This window comes from Tympanuchus pallidicinctus, unplaced genomic scaffold (assembly GCF_026119805.1).
Source record: "Tympanuchus pallidicinctus isolate F22 unplaced genomic scaffold, pur_lepc_1.0 scaffold10, whole genome shotgun sequence".
NCBI lineage: Eukaryota > Metazoa > Chordata > Aves > Galliformes > Phasianidae > Tympanuchus > Tympanuchus pallidicinctus.
In genome coordinates this window covers 9,761,873-9,784,075 of record NW_026294619.1, presented here as the reverse complement: position 1 = coordinate 9,784,075, position 22,203 = coordinate 9,761,873, and the positions used below count along the sequence as shown (strand labels likewise).

Sequence of the window (22,203 nt, the reverse complement as noted above, 5' to 3'; positions counted from 1 at the left end):
AGCGGTGTTCACATACTGATTTTTACTGGACACCATCAAGATGCTGCTTTGAGGCATTTTAGGAATGCTCTCCTGCCTTATTCTCTACATGAGTTTACTCTATGTCTGCTATGTTCTGGGACATGTCAGAGCAGGGAGAATTTCACTTCAGGGGCCGAAGAACCACAGCTCCACCTTAGAAAGGTTGTAATATTCTCCAAAGAGAAGTGTCATAAAAGCATGACTAAAGCTGTGTAATTAAAGCATATTACTAAGGAAATGATGCCTACAAGCATTCCCGAGGCAGATCAGTTCTTTCCTCATTCGTCCACTGCACTTCCCTCCATGCAGTACAAAGACTTTCTGCAGACAGTTTAGGCTGGTTTCCAATGAACTAATAGAATTGTACTTGCCATTTGGGAAACAATACATTTCAGTTTAAGTTCAATTGCTCTGATTAGTAAAAAAGATGAAAAGGATACAAATACACCTCAGCATTCATAGATAATAGCATCACACAACACAGATGTTACTGATTTACATGTGCAGTTTGCTTTCCTCCCATTATTATGGCAAATGCTGCTGTTATGGCAGATACACAATTACCTTTCACACTCGAACCTTTGGAATGACTAATTGCTCCTGTGAAATGGTTTTCAATTATTCATGATGGAAAAAGAGAAAGAATAAATTACTGAAAGAAACTGCATTCAAATGAATGTTTTTTTACTAAGCTTCTGCAAATGTTAGTTTCATAGTTTATATAAATAGTTTATATATAAACAAGCCCATCTTAAAGGTACAGAGCAACGTATCGCTTTCACACTTTCCCTAAAGGAAAGTCAACTTTCTACGAAGATAAAGAACCTGTTTTTAAGTAAAACATTAGTCAGTTAAATTTATGCTATCATGCAAATGTAACTAAACACCGCAAGGCATGTCTCTATACAGCACAGGGATTTGGCTGCAAAATGGCATGTGCTTCCAGAAATGATGCAGAATGCAATGCCCTCATTTGCTCCTCGTGCCCTAGGGAACGGGCAGCTCACGGCTTGGGATGAGCTCTGTACTGCCCCCCAGATGCCTCTCATTTCCAGCCTCAGTCACACATCACACGTGCAAAATCAGTTTTTTAAAGAATTAACTGCTCAGGTGTCTACTCACACAACATGCAATTAAAAAAATTAAACTCTCTTTAGGAGCCACTAAAGGTTACTCACAAGCCACTGCTGCAAGGCTAAGCTAATACAGGAACTAAAAAAAATGTTTCCTGTTGCACAAGTTTGCATTCCCTATATTTAAATAGTAAGCTTAATGCTCTTAATAACCATGCTGTTCAGCAAAATATTACAGATATCCATCCAAATATCCAAAGCCATATCATAAAAAAAAATAAAAATTGTTAGTATTTGTCACATAATTCCAAAAATAACCCAAATACACCACTACAAAAAATTCATGGAGAGGTCAGAACTACAAGCAAAAGCTGTTATTAACAGCAACACTGTCAAAGTATGATAAAAAACAGTACTTCATAAAATAAAGGCCCAGGCATAACATTTTATTTCCATTCTTCTTCTTTTTTAAGAACTGACATTAACATGTCAAAATATATATTTTTTTTGTATGGAAGCATGCCAAAGTAGGAAACTCAAGTCTTCCTTGCCATTGTCACCTAGAAATCTGCAAAGAATTTCAGATTTTCTGCTCTACTTGTTTGGCTATGAGCAAAGAAGCAAAAAATTAGGCCTGCGCCAAGCTGCAGCTCTGCAGACATTAGCACTACTCAGAAGTTTTGTTGTGACAGTCTGTTTGACATTAAAAAAGAAAGAATTTTTGAAGAACCATCATTATTTAACAATGATGGCACAAATTTCCAAAACTACTTGACAGTGCGGATGCCATCAGTACTTTTGCCAAATGACAATAGTTGCAGCCAGAGAAAGGGATGCTTTCATACCTTTTCTAGCTTTTCCTGAAAAAAGAGCAAAAACAAAAAGAAGACTACTTTGAAAAGCTCACAGTTTGTCTTTAAATATAGACATTGCCCTCTGTCTACTCTTTTTTGGTAGAGCCGAAGAAGCATATGAATAACCATTTTGCTGGTACCCAACATGTGTCTCAGCACTGTGCCCAGATTCCTGCCCAGATAGAAAGCTGAAGGGTAGATTTAGACTAGATATTAAGAACAAATTCTTTACTGTGGGGTTGGTGAGACACTGGAACAGGCTGCCCAGTGAGACTGTGGATGCCCCTCCCTGAAAGCATTCCAAGCCAGGCTGGATGGGACTTTGAGAAACCTCGTCTAGTGGGAGGTGTCCCTGCCTATAGCTGTGGGGTTGGAACTAAGTGATCTTAAGGGTCCCTTTAAACCCAAACCATTCTGTAATTCTGATCATGTTTATTTCAGAAATAAATAAATAAATAAATAAAAATTCCTGCTGAGTTTCCATGGGTTCTGGTCTTCAACTTATTCACGGGCATTACTTGTCCCTGCGCAAAGGAAATCATGTTCAAACTTGAGTACCTCTTCTTCATTTCTTGACTTCATTTTTAACTTTGAATTATTAATCACAAACTTTTATATTCACTTCTTGGACAGGAGTAATAACAATTGGAGAAAGCCAGTCAGAGAGAATTCATACCATTATTGATTTGGTAACTCTCCCATAAAACCCGTGACTAGCTGAGCTGCTCACTTCCTCCAGGAAATGCTGAATACACTTTCTCCAAATTTTATACAAACTCACTAAAATGCCCATCCTTGAAGGCGACTCAAGGCTTTTCAGACTTGAGAAATGTGATGAGCTGCCACCAGCACTTCAGGAGCTCATTAGCCTTGTTGCACAGTGGTTCTCAGCACCGCTGAAAAGGCAATGAATGATTAGTGCACTAGGTGACAGGTGACAGGACATGAGGAACTGGTCTCAGGTTGCTTCAGAGGAGATTGAGGAGGTTTAGTATATTTGGAATAATTTCTTCAGGGAGAGGGAATGGGCTGCCAGGGAAGTGGTGGAGACCTCATCTGGAGATATTTAAGACACGTATTTGTGGCACTGAGAGACATGGATTAGTGATATTGGACTCAGTGGGTCAGGTGGATGATTAGACTCGATGACCTTGAAGGTATTCTCCATTCTAGATGATTCTATGGCTGCATTACAGCCCATAGACTAGGACATGACCAGCCACCTGGCTGGGTTCTGCACTATAACGGGATACATAGGAGCTTGAAGAAAGAGCAGTACAGAAACTTCTGTGATACACTGCTGACACAAAGCAGCTTTCTGCAACCCAGAACCACTCTGCTTTAAGGACTAGAGAATGCAATTAGACTCTTCAAGTGCTTCTGACACAAGTAAACTTTGTTGTTGAGTGCAAACAGAATAGAATTGTAGAATGGCTTGGGTTGAAAGGGACCCCAAGCATCAAGTTCCAATCCTCCTGCCACAGGCATGGTTGCCAGCTGCTAGATCAAGCACTAGATCAGAATGCCCAGGCCTTAGACACCTCCATGGATGGGGCATCCTCTCTGGACAGTCTGTTTTAGCACCTCACCATTCTCTCAGTAAAAAACTTCGCCATGAATATGTCCTTGTATTCCTGTACTCTTTGTGGTCTCTCTTACTCTGCAAATCTGAGTTCAAATAAAGCACCTGACAGCAACATAATTTCTCTCTCACAAAGCCCACGTGTCAGAATAAGCTGTTAAGAACCATCCTCTTGCCCAGTATGAATCAATCACCAAAGGTTCTCTTTATAATTCAATATTTCCATTCAAACTGTTGAATCATTTAAAGAATAATGATCATCTTCCAGTATGGAAGGCAGTACAGCACACACACTGCTCCTGGCATACGACAAGCACTGTTAAGTGCCTTAACCAATACATCTCACTTTATCCTGCCTCAATCCATAATTCAGTTTTGGTTTGAAAAGTTTCTTTCTTTTTCACTCTAAAGATAAAAAATCTGCCTATGCTCTTAGGCAGATCTTAGGCAGATCTTTTAACTGTCTGTTGACAGAAATGGGAAAAAACAACGTAATAACCATTTAAAAAACTTTCATTAGGTTTTGTAATTGTGTTTTAGGCCAAACATCATCTTTTGCAATCATTTTCTAGAAATAGTCCCAATATAACATACAATTTTTTGCCATCAGAATTTAGTCAAGCAGTTCTTATTTATTTTCAAACTGAAATAAAGGGTTTTCAGAACAAGAGCATAATGATGAGTCTCAATGTATTTTCAGGCTACTCCACCCAGGCAAATGCATTGTATCACAAAAGCTTTCCAAGCTGGGTATGCAGCTCCTTTTGTATTGCATCTGAAATATATCAAGCTACATTAGCCACCACAGCAGGTTTGTGGAGGGACTGTTGCACAAATAAAGCTCAAAAGGAACAAATCTCAACTGGAGCAGATCTATGAAGTGAATGTAGTAAGTCATGGTATCTCCTCAGCAAGTTTGTTCCTTACAAGCACTTAGAACTCCAGTGCAGATAGCTGCCTTCAGTTGTGCTTTTTTACTTTTACCACCTGCTCGCTCTGACAACTCCTATAAAGACAGGGATGGATGCCGTTTCAGCTCCATCTTAGTCAGCACTAGGTAAGGCTTTCTTACACTAATTTTGTAATGATGCAGACACCAGAAAGAAAAGAAACTGACAGATGGAACTAAGGAGCAATTCCTTTTGAAGATGGGACAGTTACCAATAATGCATTTTGTTAAAGCAAAAAATCAAGTGCATCAATTCTAATAGACCAACAGCAGACACAGAATTTCACAGTTTAAGAGACCACATCTCAAAGATTAAGTACTTTTTGCATTCAGAACTGTCACGTTCCTATTACAAATATGCAACTACCTATGCAAGGTAAACATCTTTCTTATGTTATAGCCCAAATATTTAAGACAGGTTACAATACTGCAGCTATACATGCACCAAGTCATGATGTTGAATGACTGTCTAGGGAATTACTCTATCCAGGAAAAAATATATGCCAGTGAAAAATGTTTTTTGTTTTGAAATTGCAAAATGAAAAGATTTAAACTAACTAAATAGGACAACGTGTAATATTTTTAATAAATTGTCCCCAAATGAGTCAAGTTAGCCAGTTAATGTGTATCCTTTTATTTTCTGCTGAGTATATTTGATGATCATATCCTTCAAATCTGTATAGGTGACTATGCCATAATCTTAACATTTTGGCTAAGTCTGTAAATGACATTGAGAGCTTATGTTTTTCAACAAGGAGCAATTTTTTTTTATTTTACAGCCCCACTGATTACAGTAATATCAATTTCACATTTATTTTCTGAAACAAACAAACAAACAAAAACCCCCAAAACAAGTGCTGGCTTTAACAGAAACTAATTAGTCTTACCTTTGTGCATCCTTCTTGATTCTGACTCTTTGGTCATGGTTGCCAGGCAGTGAGGAAGTACACTGCCACAGCTGTTGCTCTGTCCTAATGGTAAATGTCCCTGCAGGAAATTTATAAGTATGTGCTTAAAACATTTGTTGAATTAGCAACTAATGTTAAAATAAGTTGCTTTGTCCTTAGTATCATTGTCATTTCAAATGAGTCAGCCATTAATATTTTAGTTTTAAACAATCTCTAATATTAAACAAAAATGTTTGCCAGTTATTATCTCCCCCTTGCTTTTGTTTTTTTTATGTCACAAGTAAGGAGTATTCTAACTTTGCACATAATCTTTACTGGCTAGAGGTTGAAAGGAAAGCAGCTTGCTGAGTCTCTACAAGCAATTCAAGCTAACCTGCAAGTAAAGTTCTTGAAATATATTGATCGTAAATATGTGATGACTATTATATCACCACATTTCCAGATGTGAATATAAAGGCTGGAAGCATGGAAGGTTTCATGCTTTTTCCCATGTTAACAAATGCAGATTTCTTTCACAGCCAACGTCAAACATGAATTTGAGGGATTATATGATGCTGCAGTGCTATTCAACCTTACCTCTAACACAGCACGGTGTTTATATAAAATTGGAAGGCTATTAATAGCATGCAGCTACGTACTTTAGATGTAATGCTTCGTCCAAGAGTAGAACTATTGAAGTGTGGTGACACAGTTGGAGTTGTTTTCTTGCGAGGCAAAGTATCGCTCATGTACATGCATTCCCTGTGCTGTTTCTTTCGCTCTTCCAGATTTCTGAAATGCTTCAAATGTAATTTGTTGAACAGTTTTGACATAAGGAATTGACCTACTTGCTCAGTTATGCTCTATATGGAATATACTTAAGGCAATAGTATGAGATTTCACTGAAAAGAATGAAATACCTCCTGATTCACAGTGTTACATAGGATTTATATAAATATCACAACAAAAAAGCATGCTGGTTAAGAAAATAAACTAAATTCATGTGCACTTTTTGTATACATGTCCCTGTATCTAATTTTTTTTTTTTAGATTTTTTTTTAACTCAAGTCCAGTGTACAACTAGAATCCAATTAAAAGAGGAAAAACATTTATTTACAAGTTATTCTAATGAACCGGCAGCTTAAAAACAGTACAGCTTTTGAAAGGCATTGTTTGAATGTATAACAAAAGTTAATTTTAGGATTTCCAATGAAGCCAGTGGTGTATTACTGTTGCAACTCTTCTGACAATTACAATGGCTCCTAAACATTCATATTTGCCTCTGGATGATTCATAGAAAGGAGATTTTTTTAATCATTACCATTCTATAACCCATTGTATTCATTTTTAAATGAGCTGTGCTTTTAAGTTTAACATTCAGAAAACATCACAAACTTATGATCTACCACATCATTTTAAAAACTTTCCATGTAGATCAACTTCACGGCCACCATAGCAATAACAAAAAAATCCCAACTTATCAGCTTTGAGTCTGTTACCTGCTGTTGCCTGTGGTGTTTCTTAGCTGGCAGAGGAGGAGGTGTATCAGATAAAGGAATAGGATCTACATGAGTAGCCATGACCTCAGGCCAATGGACTGATGGAAGTTGAGCAATAGAGCGAGGAGAAAGAGAGTGAGGAAACACAAATCCAGAACAGAGAGGTGATCTTAGCTTTATAGAAAAAAGAGAAATTACACACAGAGTTTTCTTTTTGGAATTGCTCAAAAGACACGGCACATACAAGCTGCAGTTTTAGCACTGTGTTTGTGGATCATTTAGCAGAAAAGATTTGTTGCATTGGAAATCTTAAGGCACAGCTATCTTTCAGAAGCAGCACATAAATACCAAATTTTTAAACTAGCTGCTGCCTCCTCACCACACAAAGGTAGGTGTGTTTACAGTCATAAGATGAATTCATTCTATAAAAAGTGGATTTATTAAAAATGCTGTAATTATTACAAAGGCAAACAGGGCACAAAGAAAGTGAAAAAGGAAAAGTAAACTATAGACACAGACTGGACAGACTCTGGAATAGCTAACATAAGTAGAAGTTACCCATCTCTCCCAAATATCCAAGATATACTTTCTTCTGTTACAGGAAGAAAAACATACAAAAGGAACACCTAAGCACCACTGAATGAGTAATAATTGAACGTGTTCACAGATCATATCTCCACAGCTGCATTACATTATAGTGTTTGACAGGCAAGGATTGTCACTTATTGCTGCTTGTGTCATAATCGTTTAGGTTTTTTGGCCTTTGAAGTCTCACCTACAACATCAACTGGACCATTACTCCAGCTTTGCTATTAAGCCATGATCTGATTTGGTAACTGGCAGATGAGAGCTTGCCTTAGGGTCATTTTGTTACATGTTGAATTACAAAAAAATAGAAGAAGGAAAAAAAAAAAAGGCAGCAATGAAAGAACAACGCAAACAAAGGGAAATGTCTCTCAAACAAACCTCTTTATTTTGTGGCTGGCACGTCAGCACAGCCGTGGAAGGCTCAGTGGTACCTGCGTCAGCATCTGTGGGGGGCTGAGTGGAAGGGGATATATTCGTGGAATTGCCATACAGCTCACTAATTTCACTTACACTGATATAGCCCTAAAAGGAGGAATTCAGAAGTTAAAAGGAGCAAAAGCAAAAAGACGTGCAAGAGTATTAATGTATCCAGTACGATGAAAGTTAGTTCAGAGTGATACAGCCAAATATTTGTTACCATTGAAATACTTAATCATAAATAAAACAAAATCATCATTGGGTTTCTCAAATGTTGAATACTTGGATTCTGAAAATTGTTCTCCATTTAATTCCAAATACATGCATATGATCAAAAGGCAAATATACATTAAGTGAACAGAAGCCTTCGGTAAAATGTAATCACCCTTCACGTAGCTCTCTCTTGGGATAACAAATGCAGAGTTTGATTTATTTCTTAACTACTTGGCTAGTTTAAGTGAACCAAATGACTAACAGAACTGAGAAGAACTAAGATAAAGATATGCTGTTGTTGTTCCCCACATTACTCTGACAAAACACTTTTCCTTTGCACTGTCTGGAAGTCACTTCTAAGTTCTTGATGTTACCAGGAAACCGATACAGTAGGTGTTGTCACTGTTTGCCCAACAGTCTTTTCAAATTGCCTCTCAAATAGCAATCACACAAGAGAAAAGACTCAGACATTGGAGCATGCTTCTGCCTAAAAAGAACATTCATGCAGGCAGATTTTAGATATAATGGCAGAACACAATTTCTGCAGGTGTTCTGGTGTTAACTGAATAAATCTTATCTAACAAATACAGTATAGCTTCTAATCCATGGCATATAGGATACCAGCTTGCAAAACAATGAATTGCCCTAACTTTAAATAATAAGAATGGTCAAGTGGAAGAAGAGTCACTGTTGAACCAATATCACAAAAATATGATGGAAGTACGCTTATGCTTAAACCAAGATGGTAAACTGCTTCTAACTGAGAAAGTATCCAAGGCTCTTTGTTTCTTTGATTGCTCCAACATGTTGACAAGTCAATACATTCGTATACTTTGGCAACTGAATAAGATAAAACACAGATTGCTATAGTATTTCTTCTTCTTAAAAATGCATACATTTAGCAATGATCACAGAAGGCAGACTGACAAACATAAAAGCTCTCTTACCTATCAGTATAATTTTAAATATATTGTATCAGTTATTTTCAAGCAGATATACAATACTGGATAATTAACATACTGTGAACACAACACTCAAGACATAGGAGTTAAACATCAATTCACATACCACTTGATCAAATATTAAACGAGGAGACCGGGTTTTCCTCTCTAAATATGTGCCCATATAACAGTAAAAGAGAATCCAGTATGAATAAATATAAATCCTGCTTAACCATATTGTAGCAGCAGTGTATTAATCACCAAAACTTGGCAAGTCTATGAATGTAATATTATGTTCATTTTTATAGACAATATAAGCACTTTCACTGTTATATGAAAAAAATACATTCATTTCACACTCACAACACAAGTGGAGATTCTCCTTGGCGCTAAGTCAGTAAAATAAGAAGCAAACAAATGACTTCATGATGTGTTAGCTCAGGCCTTATTACATTAGGTTAAAGAAATGGCTTCAAGCCAGACTAGAGATCCAACTCATTTTGCCAATACTGAACGTTCAAACAGCATTGATTTTTTTCCTCACTTAAGTACTGGGGTAAGTGCTCTGCCTTATCTTTGGGAGAGAGTTGCAAATGCACGCTTTGCTGAGGAGGGCATAGGAAATACGAGACCACAGACTAAGTTCTCAACTGATGTATGAGCAATTGCATGGTGAAATTAACTCCCGGGTGCAGAGAATCTGTTTAAGCCTGTGTCCCATTTGGTGCTTTATTTTTAAAGATGTCGGAAGCAGTTGGAAAAATGTTGAGTTGAAGTGAGACAAATTATCATGTCTGAGAAGGAAAGACATTTCTTACAGAAGAGAAAGCCTGTGGGGACACTGAGCATAAAACAGATCATTTGCACTGTTCCTTTTCTCGTTTACCTTACAGTAAGTCCTAATTGATTTCACTGTGGTGAACACAATCACACTGCTTAATTATCCATTTCAACGAAAGGTGCATCAGGTTCACTTAATGTAGTTGCATTCTGAAACATCTGTGATTAAACAAATCATTACATGGGTATGAAGATAAAATCAGAGACAGCACCCACTTTCTAATGATAAATGAAAGGAACCATCACAAATGAACAAAAAGGAAGCCTGGAGTTGCCAGATGTCCTGGTGAGAGGTGAGATGTCCAGATTAGAGTGCAGCCTTGGACACTAAGCCCAAGCCGTGATGCAACATGGCTTGCAGCGAGAAAGAATGCTTGATCCCACTGGCATGTTCTGCAGCCCATGCTGGTTCACCAGGAGCTTTGGGGCCAATTAATCAAAATCACATTACCCGAACTTCAAGAGCCCAACTTCCCACAGTGACACCTACATCATTACATGAGCAAACTGTGCTCAGGAGTCATCCAGCAAGTCCAGTCAGACCTCTTAATCAGAAGTTAATGAAGCAGTCATAGATACCTAACAGCATATTTTAAATGCTATTTCTTCTGCTTTCCCGTTTATAACTTCATATTAATATGCAATTTTCAGATCCATTAAGTCAAGCCAAGAGGATAAACATGGGTGCTTAAAGATAATACTGCACATCCTGACCAACTTTTTGTAATGGGCTGTGGCTTACCTTACACTGACCTTATTCACAGTTCTTGAGAAGCTTAATGTGGTATCCTCAAAGCTACGAAGCCTTGACAGGTGCAGGTAAGCTCTGAGACTCACTCAAACTAACTCAAATATTCAGCAAAAAACTTACTCTAACTATTCAGCACCTTTAAATAAATAACTTAATAAATACTTAATTAAGACCACAATAGCATGAAGTCTTTAATTCAATGCTGTTTTTTTTTTTAAAGATCAAAACGCGCACTTATCATGCATTTTTGAAGAGCCTTAAAATAGAAGTGAGTATAGTGAGAAAACCTGTAATAAAATTGAGAGTGCAAAAGTAAAGACTATAATGTATGGGTGCTTGAACAGTTATCCCCAGATCTCATTTTTCTTCATTTCAGTGAAGTTTAATTGTCCATTTTGAGAAACTTAGACACTTCACATACACACAAAAATGTCCATTTTTCCAGGACAAGAGTTTAAATTGAGACCAAACAAATCTGGGAAAATGTCAGAGCAGTTATTTTTGTTCTGCTACGCATTTGGTCTTCCACGAACAGCTTTACAAATTAATTTCATCACATCCAATAAAACCGTATAAATAGGACTTCACTAAATCCTTTTGCATGAAGAGTTATTAAAAGTTACTTATGGTAAAGCAATAGGCAGTTAAACTGTTTACCTCTTTTAGACTATTGGGACTGACAGGAAATCCTTTTCCTCCAGAAAGAGCGGAATACTTCTTTTCCAGATTACAGAGATTCTCTTTTTCCTGTTAATAACAGAAATAAAGTTTTGTATTAAATACCAATAGCAATGCAATGAAAATAAATGCGGAGGGGCAGCGCTGAGCTCTGCTCTGTGTGACAGCGACAGGGCCTGAGGGAATGGTATGGAGCTGTGTCAGAAGGAGCAGAGAAAGTTTTCTCAGATTCTGTGTTCTTTTATTATGTGAAATGCTCTTTCACTATGCATTAAAAATACCTGAAAGACAATACTTACCCTCTGCAGCATCATTATTAGGTTATTTTTCTCTTTTACAAAATGATCTTGCTCTCTTTGTGCTTGTTGGACAATATGATTAGCTTGTTTTTTGAGAGCAGAAATCTTTTCCTAATAGGAAAAAAAATATATGTATCACCTTCTATATATTTCATTTTCAAAGCACAAGACAGCCAACTGCAAGGATAATATTCATAATACCTCATTCATTCATAAGAAATGTATATGAAGTATTAGGAAAAGAAGCTACAAAACAGCTCATTCCTTCTCTGAAGGAGAAGAATTAAACAAGATTTAGACAGCAAAGAGAATTTCTTCAAGATACAAAACAAAAGAACAACAGCGTATATTCTTAGATAACATGGTGACTAAGGTCTCTGTACTGAAAGTAAATGGCTTGGAAATGGAACTTCCGATCTATGAAAAATTCATATTTAATTAGTTCAAATAGGATCGTTACAATTGATTTTAAGAATTACAATTTTTTCTTAATTCAGTGTCCTATTATGATTTAATAATTTTAAATCCTATTATACCATTTAATATCAATCATCAACAAAAAATAACTGCAGTTTTGTCCACAGAAAATGAACCACCTTGCTTAATAATGAGAGAACAATACTTTAGTACCTTTTGTTAAAAATGTAAGGGTTTCGTTTTCATATTTTCATGCAAATATGCAAAGGCAGCATTGAATGCTATCAATTTATTTCCTTTTTGAGAAGCGCCTGATTCAATATGTGTTACAACATCAGCAGGACATCAGTTTAGCTCTGCTGCAAAACCTTTCTCAAAGAGAAAAATTTTGTATTATTTCTTGCGACTACAACTTGACATCTGTATTTCATCTCCTTTATGCACAACAACAAAGAACAAATGGATTGAGTATTAGTGCTCTTACCTTTCTGCTGACAATGCTACGCTGATACTCAGCTACTTCACGCAGGAGCTGTTGTGTCAGATTTTCTTTCTCTTCATCTAACCTGCTTTCATGTTCAAGCTGCTGGAATTCCAAATCTTCAAAGTGTTTGCTTTCTATGTCCAACAGATCAGCGTCCTTAAGCCAAAAAAAAAGAAGAAAAAAAAAAAAGAAAAAAGAAAAAAGTGACATTTCATTCATTGACAATGGAGTAAACAGACTTACGTATAGGAAAAATATCACAGAGACTCTGTTTTAGACTGTATCTCAGGCAACAGGTTCAGAAGCTCAATACTTTTAATTACCTACTGTCATAAGAGAATAAACAGGGCTAACTGCTATTTTAACGAAGCTCTCTCCATTACTCCTAGTGTCCCCCCACTGAAAATGGCAGCTGTATTGTAAATGAGTTGTCTTTCAATGTTTACAGCAGGATGGAGCCTCTGTAGCACTGTAGCCTAGCTGCCATGCAACCAAAATGCCAATCAATTCCTTGACGTTGCCACATGCCAAACTGATCCCAGCATCTGCTCATCAACCAAAAAAAAAAATCCAAAAAAAAACCAACCCAGGAAGTATCATCCAAATACTAAGCATGGCAATACACATTCAAACGAAGGAGCCTGGACAGCACTTAGAATTTTCTCAAGTCCAGCCCAAGCCCTCCTACTGTTTTTTAGTAACAGACACACAAATAAGAGGAAAAACAAAGTGTAGCTGTATCCTATGTACACTGCCATCCCACGAGCACTACTGTCCAGCTACGCAGGTTGTGAAGCCAGTGGCTGCATAAGGACCACTGAATTGCAGCAGACAATCTCTCCATATACAAAAACACAAATAAGAGCTGTCCTCACACACACAGTCTCTAGTCAGTAGGTGTATTGCTTCACAAATGGCATCAAACCAATTGTATGCATTCCAATGGATGAATGCCAGATTTCTTTAAGAGGCTGAATGCTGCAAAAGAGACCCAAGAAATAAGAACGAATTTGCCTTTCACTTACAGAGGATGAGACAAAACTTTCACTGCTTTTCAGCACAAGAACTGAGTAACAATTTTTCTTGCGAAATATCTGTGTATTCATAACATAAATCCCTGCTTCCAGATTTCTGAAGAAAAAAGAATTTTTAATAGCCACAGTATTATTAAATATTAAAGCTCTCTAAAATAGAGACATTGTACATAATTTGATACAGGTTTTCATATATAACCTGTAACAATTTTTACTGTAGAAAATTGCAAGCTTAATCCTTTTCTCATTTCAACCTAAAGCAAAGAATAGTGAGTGACTGATGATGTGCACAGAAATCTTCACAAAGGCTTTTAAAAACCAGCTTTCAATTCATCAGGCAAGATGCAAAAGCTCATGAATTCAAAAACTATATAAAATATCAACATATTATTTTCCAAAGATGTGCTTTTCACTTGAAGTAGATAACAGAGAGATCCAAAGTAAAGACATGGGCTACAAATGACAAGAAAGCAGTTACTTCCAGTACAGAATCACCTCATTCACCCCTGCCATCCACCTTCAGTTTTTAAAACAAATGGAAGGGCCTCGATGAGGTATGAAAATCAGGAAGTTCAGGCTACTTGCTAACAAATGAATTGCTACTTGGACAGAAGATGAGACAGATTCCAGAGAAGGCAACTGACAGAGAAGGCTGCATAGGATTTTAGAGCAATTGTTCTCATTGTAGGTAATGATTTCCTGAGCAAAGAGGAGAGTACCTCCACTCCTGCCCCTTTTATTACAACAAACTTACATTAAAATACTGTAACTTAAAAAACTCTTAAGAAACCACAAACATGATGTTTCTATATTGGACTTTAAAATCACAGACTTCTCCAGCATTACTACTACTTCTCCTGGCACTGGACAAAATTCAGTGGCAGAGTACCAAGTCCTTCCATCCAGAGTCCCCCAAAATCTGTAAAACTTAGATTTTTCTCTGAATAGTTACTTATTTCTTAGCAACCGACACTGTATTTTCAGATCTTTGCAGGAATCTAGGCATCTAGTCTCATCCTCCATTTATGCATAATAAATACATATAAGTGCATAAATGCATTATGGAAATAAGTTTTACATAAGCCATCAGAAAGATTACTGCTTTCCCTGACTGCCTTCTAGAAACCCTCAGGTTTCATCAGGCTTTAATGAAGTGTTCCCCCTGTCCAGCACAAAAGGTGCATGTCTGTGACAGGCACTGGGAAGCAACCCACCAGTCAGTAGTCTGCACAGATGTTGTTAACTGCCTGCTTCCCATCTCAGCCCAAACTCCAGATCCACACCATGGTCAGATGCTACAAGGAAATATGCTTCTGGCAATAAAATACCACAACATACGGTCCCTCAAGTTTAAGTATTTAATTCTATACTCCCTATTCTTGGGGGAGATTTTTTTTTCTATTTTGGATAGAATGCTTATGAAAAAGTCCTAACTTTTCTCACCCTTGATATCACAATACTGTGCACTTCAGTGCAGTGAAAACTTCAGTGAAAACTTCTACTACTTCAAGCACAGCAGCCTCAGCTAACTCCCACTACAACTGGCATAGAATAATATGCAACAGAAACAATTTTGCATCAAACTGCACCCCACATTTCAAGTTTTGTCCCACTCTCAAATCCAAAATTGATATTAAGCCAGCCTGAGTGAAAAAAAAACCAAACCAAACAAACAAACAAAAAAATAATTAAAGAATCATGGAATACCTTGAGTTGGAAGGGACCCAGAAGGATCAAGTCCAATTCCTGATATATATAACAACAGATTTCTAGAAGCCTCTTGGTAGTCAATAGTGGAAAAGGATTTACTACCATCCCATAACTATAAGACTGCAATTTCTCTTGAATTAACGTGTCAAGTAAGTCACTCACTCTGAAAGTAATCTTTCCATAGAAATTATAACTGATACAAAGTGTACAAGAACACTATTTGACAGAGCAAACTCTTGGCTACAAAACACTGTTTTTCAACAGAATCTCCACAATTATGCATTTTTGCTAGCAATCAATAAGAGACTGCACATCATGCTACACAAAGTCTGCACAAGCAGAGGTGACTCGTTTCACAGCTGCTGTGATGGTGACCTTGCCAGGAAAACGATACCCATGTTACATCTTTGATTGGCCCAAACAGATGGAAGTCAGAAGGCACCAAATTCAGAGTACATGGTGCGTGTGGTAGGACAGTCCAGCCAAGACTGGTGATGCACTCCACAGTCTTCCATTTGGGGCGTGATGTTATCATGTTGCAGGAGAAAGGCTTTCTTCTCAGGTCTGAGTCTACAAGTTCAAGCCTTCAGCTTAGTCAGCACTACAAAGTAGCTGTCAAAGTTGATGGTTTGCCCAGGTTCCAGGAAATCCAGAAGCATCCAGAAGACTGAAAAGCTGTGAGGAGTAAAAGTATCTGGGGGTATTAGTCAACAGATGGCAGAACATTAGTCAGTTGTGTGTCACGATGGCCATGAAGGCCAATGGCATCTTGGCGCGTATCAGAAATAGTGTTGCCAGCAGGAGCAGGGAGGTGATCATCTCTCTGTACTTGGTACTGGTGAGGCCACCTTGAGTACTATGTTCAGTTTTGGGCCCCTCAGTACAAGACACTGAGGCCCTAGAGAAAGTGTCCAGAGAAAGGCAGCCAAGTTGATGAAGGGTCTGGAGCACAAGTCTTACAGGGAGTGGCTGAGGGAACTGGGATTGTTTGGTCTGAAGGAGACTCGGGAAGAGACTTTATTGTTCTCTAAAACTCCCTGAAAGGAGGTTGTGGTGAAGTGGTGGTTGATTTCTTCTCCCAGGCAACAGCAACAGGACAAGAGAGAATGGCTTTGAGTTGTGTCAGTGGAGGGTTAGGCTGGATATCAGGAAAAACTCTTCTCTGAGAGAATGGTGAGGCATTGGAACAAGCTGCCCAGGGAAAAGAGCAGAAGTGGCACTTAAGGACACTGTTTAGTGGGCATGGTGGTGACTAAATGTTGGACTAGGTGATCTAGCAGTCTTTTCTAACCTTAATGATTCCATGATTCTTATCACAAAAAGACAGTGCACATCATTTTACATACTGAGGGCTTCATCTTGAACTTTTTCATATGCCACAACTTCACTGGCTGCCAACTTGACTCCTACTCATAGTGATAACACCAGATCTCATCTTCTCATCACCAGTAATGATGTAATCCAGGAAACTGTCACATTCAGCCTTGTATTCGTTCAGTAGGTCCTGACAAGCTCATACACACCTCTTTCTGTTCCTGTGTGAGCATTTAAAGTTATTTCCAATATTCCAGTGTTGCTACCATTTCCAACATATTGAAGCCCATATTCAATTCCATACATAGTTCCTGGGTTGTACTCTGCCAATTCAAGCAGATGAACTGATAAAGATGCTGTTCATTTTGTATGTGACAGCTGTGCATGGACATCTGGACCATGGTTTGTCCTTCACTCTACTGTTGCCACTGCTGAAACACACCACCCACTGCCTCACTGTGCTACACCCACTGTTTGGTCTCCAGAAACACTAAGCAAATGAACATCATGATGATGAACATCAATGGTGCAATTTTTTCCATGCTGAGGAATTCAGTGACACACCTTTCTTCACCCACATTTCCCTGTCAGGTGCTGTTTTGTCAGAGTGCCCCTCTGCTGCCATCTATTGCACAGCAACAACACGAGAGGGAGTATTTATGGGAAGGTTCAACTTCTGCTATACCACCAACATCCAGCTCTGACATCATGGGCCAATATAATAAAAGAGGAAACATTACTTTCTGAGCAGCCCTCATAAATGACTGCACAGGAAAGGATTTCCTTTAAAACTTATGAGTTACTCTCTAAGGTTTCTTTTTCATTTGCTTTTTTTGTTTTGTTTTGTTTTTAAACATAACATTAAAAAATCCTTAAATGTCTCAAAGGCAGTAAACAAACATCTTAGTTACTACAGAAGAATTTAAACTTGTGTTTTCTGAAGTTGGACTTCTTTACTTCAGGCTCCTTGAAAAACAAAACAAAATTCTACAAATAAACCAATCTAATTATTATACTTTTTTTTTTTTTTTTTAAAGTGTTGAGAATATTTTCTATAAAACAAAAGATTTTTTATGGTCATTGCTATGAAAAATCTTATTACTGATACAAAAGTGCTCAGCTCAGAAAAGAAAAATAAAAAACAAAAGTTTCACTTTCAGATGTTATCTTGAACTCACAATATTGAAGCTTTGGATTGAAGCTCCCCCTGTTATATATATATATTATTTTATGCATATATTATATGCAGCATATATAGTTGGTGTATTTATATATATATATATATATTTATATTTTATATATATTTATATATTTTTATATATATAAAAATAAAATAATAATATATAATATATAATATAATATAATAAATATATAATATAATATAATATATATTTATATATATATATATTTTATATATATATATATATATATATATATAAATACACCAACTATATATGCTGCATAATCTATTTAATATTGATACTCGAATCTTCCACAAAAAATAACTGTACCTTAACTGACAATACTGTAGCTTTTTCTGTTGCAAATTATACATAATAAAGCCAAGTTGCAAGTAGACCATACAAAGATTAAAAACAAAAACAAAAATAATGAATGTGAAACTGATGAAAATGTAGGAAAAATAAAACCATTAAAATAAGTGATATAATATGCACAAAGATAAATTCAAAGCACAGTTTGGCCCAACAGCTAAATTATGTACTGAAGAAAGGATGTTATCCATGGTGTGAGACAGCAATTCAGAGCAACACAAAGGAAGAGTACATAACACAGAATTAAACAATATTGCTAGTAATGCGTTAAAATGGTTCATCTTGCTAGCCAATGTTCAATATCATCTGGGTGAGCAGAATAAATGAGCAATGCTCAATTACCCATCTAAACATCACCATTCCAAGACTCCATGCAATCCAGCAGGCTTCAGGTGCTAATTACAGGTAAGTAGCCCAAAGCTTTAGAAACATTCAACACGGAATGCTTTCTAATCCACCCATTTGCACTCTATTTGGTTGCCACTATTCAAAATATTTATTGCAAGCATTCTACAAAAAGGAAACTCTGGCGCAAGTATCTTCAGGCAACTCATAGAATACCTGAAGCGGAATATGTTAGACTTAACTCTAAAATCAACAACAAAGAAGTTAATCTTGAAACTCGCTACTGACCCTCTTCAGCTGCTGCTGTAACTGTTCCCTCATGGACTCAGGGCAATTATCAAGCTGCGTCTTCTGCTCGGAGTAAAGCTCCTGAAGCCTCTCTAGTTTTTCCCTCTCAGCATCAAGTTTTAATTTTTCCTGAAGCATGAACCAGAAAATAAACAGAATTACCTTCAAACTGAAGCAGTTGTTAGTGATTATGACAGTGTGTGGCAAAAACTTAACGAACAGTTGAAGCATGTTGGTCAATGACAGAAATTGCTTGTTAGTTGAAATACAATCATGGGATGCAAAATGATAGAAACAAAACATTAATAATTTTAGTAGGGTAATTAATTCTCTCCCTCATCACTGCACTTTGTCCCCACATGTGGATGATGCCTTAATGCCCGCTGTTCAAATGCTTGTCTCACCTAATGAAAAAAAAAATGGAAATGATATCCATGTTAGTCAGGTAACACATGAAGGAGAGAGAAAGCAGCAGCTTTTAGAAAGCAAAATGGATGGAAAATGATTGTACTCTAGCAGTGAGCAGAAAATGGCTTTTCCCAAGAAAATGAATCACATGTTTACGTGCTTCTGGACAGATAAGTACCTTTAGCAAGCAGTGAAAACACAGAATGAGACAGAGCTTTATAAAGAAATAACTCTGGGACAGGAAATCCTGTCGCAATAGAAACTCCAAATGATTTAACAAATAAATTCATTTGCTTCAGGATACAGGAACTGTAACCATTTCTTGGAATCAAAGGCGACGCTCTGTCTTCCTGGTCTCTGTAACTAACTCAGCTTTATTCTTGTTCCACTAGAGCAGCAGCACTCAACATACTGCTTATTACTGTCAAAAGCCTCTACCCTTTCAACTTTCAATCAAAGGCTACTTGTTTTGTGTGCAGCACTACTTTCAAGACTGATTGCAAATCACTTCAAATCACCTCGTAGATTATTTGTCCATGGACTCAGACTCAGGAACCCATAAATAGGAGTTCAGAGAATTCTTTCAGTGTCTTTTACATGCATGTACCCTGGCCAGCACAGCAGGTACATTTTCTTCAAGAGAGTAATTATTAACTTGAAAAAACAAATTGCCTGATATGCCAGAAAAACTGAAGGTATCAGTAAGTCTCTGGAGACCACTCTCTACTTCATCCTAGAGTCACACTGGTACAGCTCCCTTTATCTACTTTTTGTTCTGTAGCTATGCATCTCTTCTCAGTTGTTTTTTCTAACTCTTTCCAATACTCTACAGCTCAGAATCAGCCCAAGCATTCCAGCTGCTTCTTCCGGATGCTCCAAGAACAGTTCAAGTCTGCCACAGCATCCACTTCCCTCTTTCAGTCCCAACCATTATTAAAGTCAAACATGTGTCTCAGCAGGTGCAACATGCTCGGCTTTGCAGCACCCTTATGACACACGCCATAGAAAATTACTTTTGTATGTAGAACTTGCCATTTCAAACTGTAAAATGGGCCTTCTCCAAAATCTCCCCTTTGTTGACAAAGTTGTCAAACTCTCCCACACAGTGCACAACAACAAATTCACAATAGCTCCCTGCTTTCTTTACAGTTGTATCTCTAAATATGAGTGGGATCATTGGCTGGGATTTCTTTTCCCTAGTATTTAAAAATAACACGAGGAAAGAAACATTCTCATTCAATCTCAAGGTGAATCAAATTTCCAGCTCTGCTGTTTCCATTCACACGTGCAGTTTCTCAGCACACCTAATTAGATGAACAATGTGGTGAACACAACAGTTGGTTGGTATTTGTTCTTAAGCTTGTAGAAGTGAGCAACCGGGCCAGCATATTCAATTACCTGCACTTCCTTGACTACTTTCTGTCTTGCAGCAGCATAAGCAAGGCTCAGGAACACAGAGGATGAAACGCGCAAGGGGCAACATGAGGGAAAAGCACGCAACTCCTGAGATGTCACCTCCAGACCTCTGTCCGTATGGAACCACATTTGCTGAATCATCCTTCCTTTACTGCATAAGGAATCTTGAATAAATCAGTAGCTCCCCTCCTCACAAACCTTGCTGTTCAACCTACAGTCTGCCACATTGCTGGGCAAGTATAAAGAGGAAGATGGAAACAAATCTAAAGCTGCAAGGACTTCTGTGACCTTGCATACAGTACTGCTCATCTGAGGCTATTAATAGCTCCCTCCATGGCTATGTGCTGCAAGAAGCACACTCACTCGTTAAGAACCAAATCAAACTTTGTGTGTGAAGAGACATCATCAGCAAGAATAAAACTCACTGAGAATCATGCCAGAGATACTATTACTTCCTCAAGAAAGTAGGAATGTATTCCTTTGAGATTGAAAGTGATCCTCATTTGTCCTATATATAGCATAGGAAGTGCTCACATCCCACCAAACTGTCTCCCTCCAAATTGTGCAGTCTTACAGGAAATATCACTTTCAGCAGTGAGAGGCACTACACGTTTTGCAGCTGTGAAGTTCAGTTCATCAACATCTCTAATTTTGCATTGGTAAAGATAATTCAATTCACAAAAGTAGTTTAATAAATAAACGAACAATCAGACTGTTCTTTTCATTCAGACTCTTTTATAAATGGATCCAGGTGAGCTCCTTTAGGAGGAAAATGATCAAGGACTGTAAGCTAAGTGCAGGACACAGGTGAGGCAGACCACTGGGTACCATGTGCTCAAGACTAGCCAGGGCACCAGCCAGGACTTGTGCTCATTAGACATTTTCCTGCAGACAACTGCCTCTCATCCCCAGTGCCCATCTCAGAGCCACACTATCCATAGTCTGAATTGTTGCCACTCTCTTTCTACAGAAGAGAAATAGAGCTCACTAAAACACAGCACTTGGTCTTAGCTAGCTACCCAGCCCATGCTATGTGCTGCCTCCTCTTACAGGTTATGTGAACTTGGGATCAACCAAGACAGACAACAGGAGTGACTGGTGTTTTGATGATGTTGGGGCACAGCTTGGATCAGTTTTGAAAGGTATCTGAATACCATGAAGGACAGCAGCAGAAAGAAGTGAGCTGTAATGTTGTCATCCCCCTAAAAGCAGACAAGATGGTAGCAAAGCACCCATGCTATGAACACAGAGGTTACACAGGTCACAAAAGGAATTTATAGCTAGCAGAACTGATTTTACGGGCAAAATGGAGAGAACAAAGAACATATATTCAGCACACATAAAACATATCACTAATAACCATAGAATCACAGAACCATTAAGGGCGGAAAAGACCACTAAGATCATTTAGTCCAACTGCCAACCTGTTGCCACCACGCTCACTAACCCATGTTCCTCAGTGCCTCACCTACACAGTTTTTGAGCAGCCCCAACGATGGTGACTCCACCACCTCCCTGGGCAGCCTGTGCCAATGCCTCATCACTTTTTCAGAGTTTTTTCAGAAATATATATTTTTTTAATATCCAATCTGAACCTCCCTAGGTGCAACTTAAGGCCATTACCTCTATTTACCTGGGATAA

The 22,203-nt window shown here is 37.8% G+C and overlaps 1 protein-coding gene across 10 annotated transcripts in view; it reads right to left on the bottom strand.

Annotated features, from left to right (window-relative positions):
* Window positions 1–22,203, bottom strand: part of PHLDB2 (pleckstrin homology like domain family B member 2) — a 112,517-nt gene that overhangs the window by 12,412 nt on the left and 77,902 nt on the right. For 2 of the 10 annotated variants that reach the window (XM_052705677.1, XM_052705688.1), the window contains exons 7-15: window positions 18,738–18,866; window positions 12,494–12,649; window positions 11,593–11,703; window positions 11,273–11,362; window positions 7,832–7,975; window positions 6,866–7,039; window positions 6,026–6,166; window positions 5,367–5,466; window positions 586–621 (exon numbers count right to left, since the gene is read on the bottom strand). In XM_052705677.1, the coding sequence (XP_052561637.1) occupies window positions 586–621; window positions 5,367–5,466; window positions 6,026–6,166; window positions 6,866–7,039; window positions 7,832–7,975; window positions 11,273–11,362; window positions 11,593–11,703; window positions 12,494–12,649; window positions 18,738–18,866 (1,081 nt within the window). The remainder of the gene's footprint in view (window positions 1–585; window positions 622–5,366; window positions 5,467–6,025; window positions 6,167–6,865; window positions 7,040–7,831; window positions 7,976–11,272; window positions 11,363–11,592; window positions 11,704–12,493; window positions 12,650–18,737; window positions 18,867–22,203) is intronic. The other 8 variants (XM_052705698.1, XM_052705715.1, XM_052705707.1 and 5 more) reach the window with 8 other exon arrangements.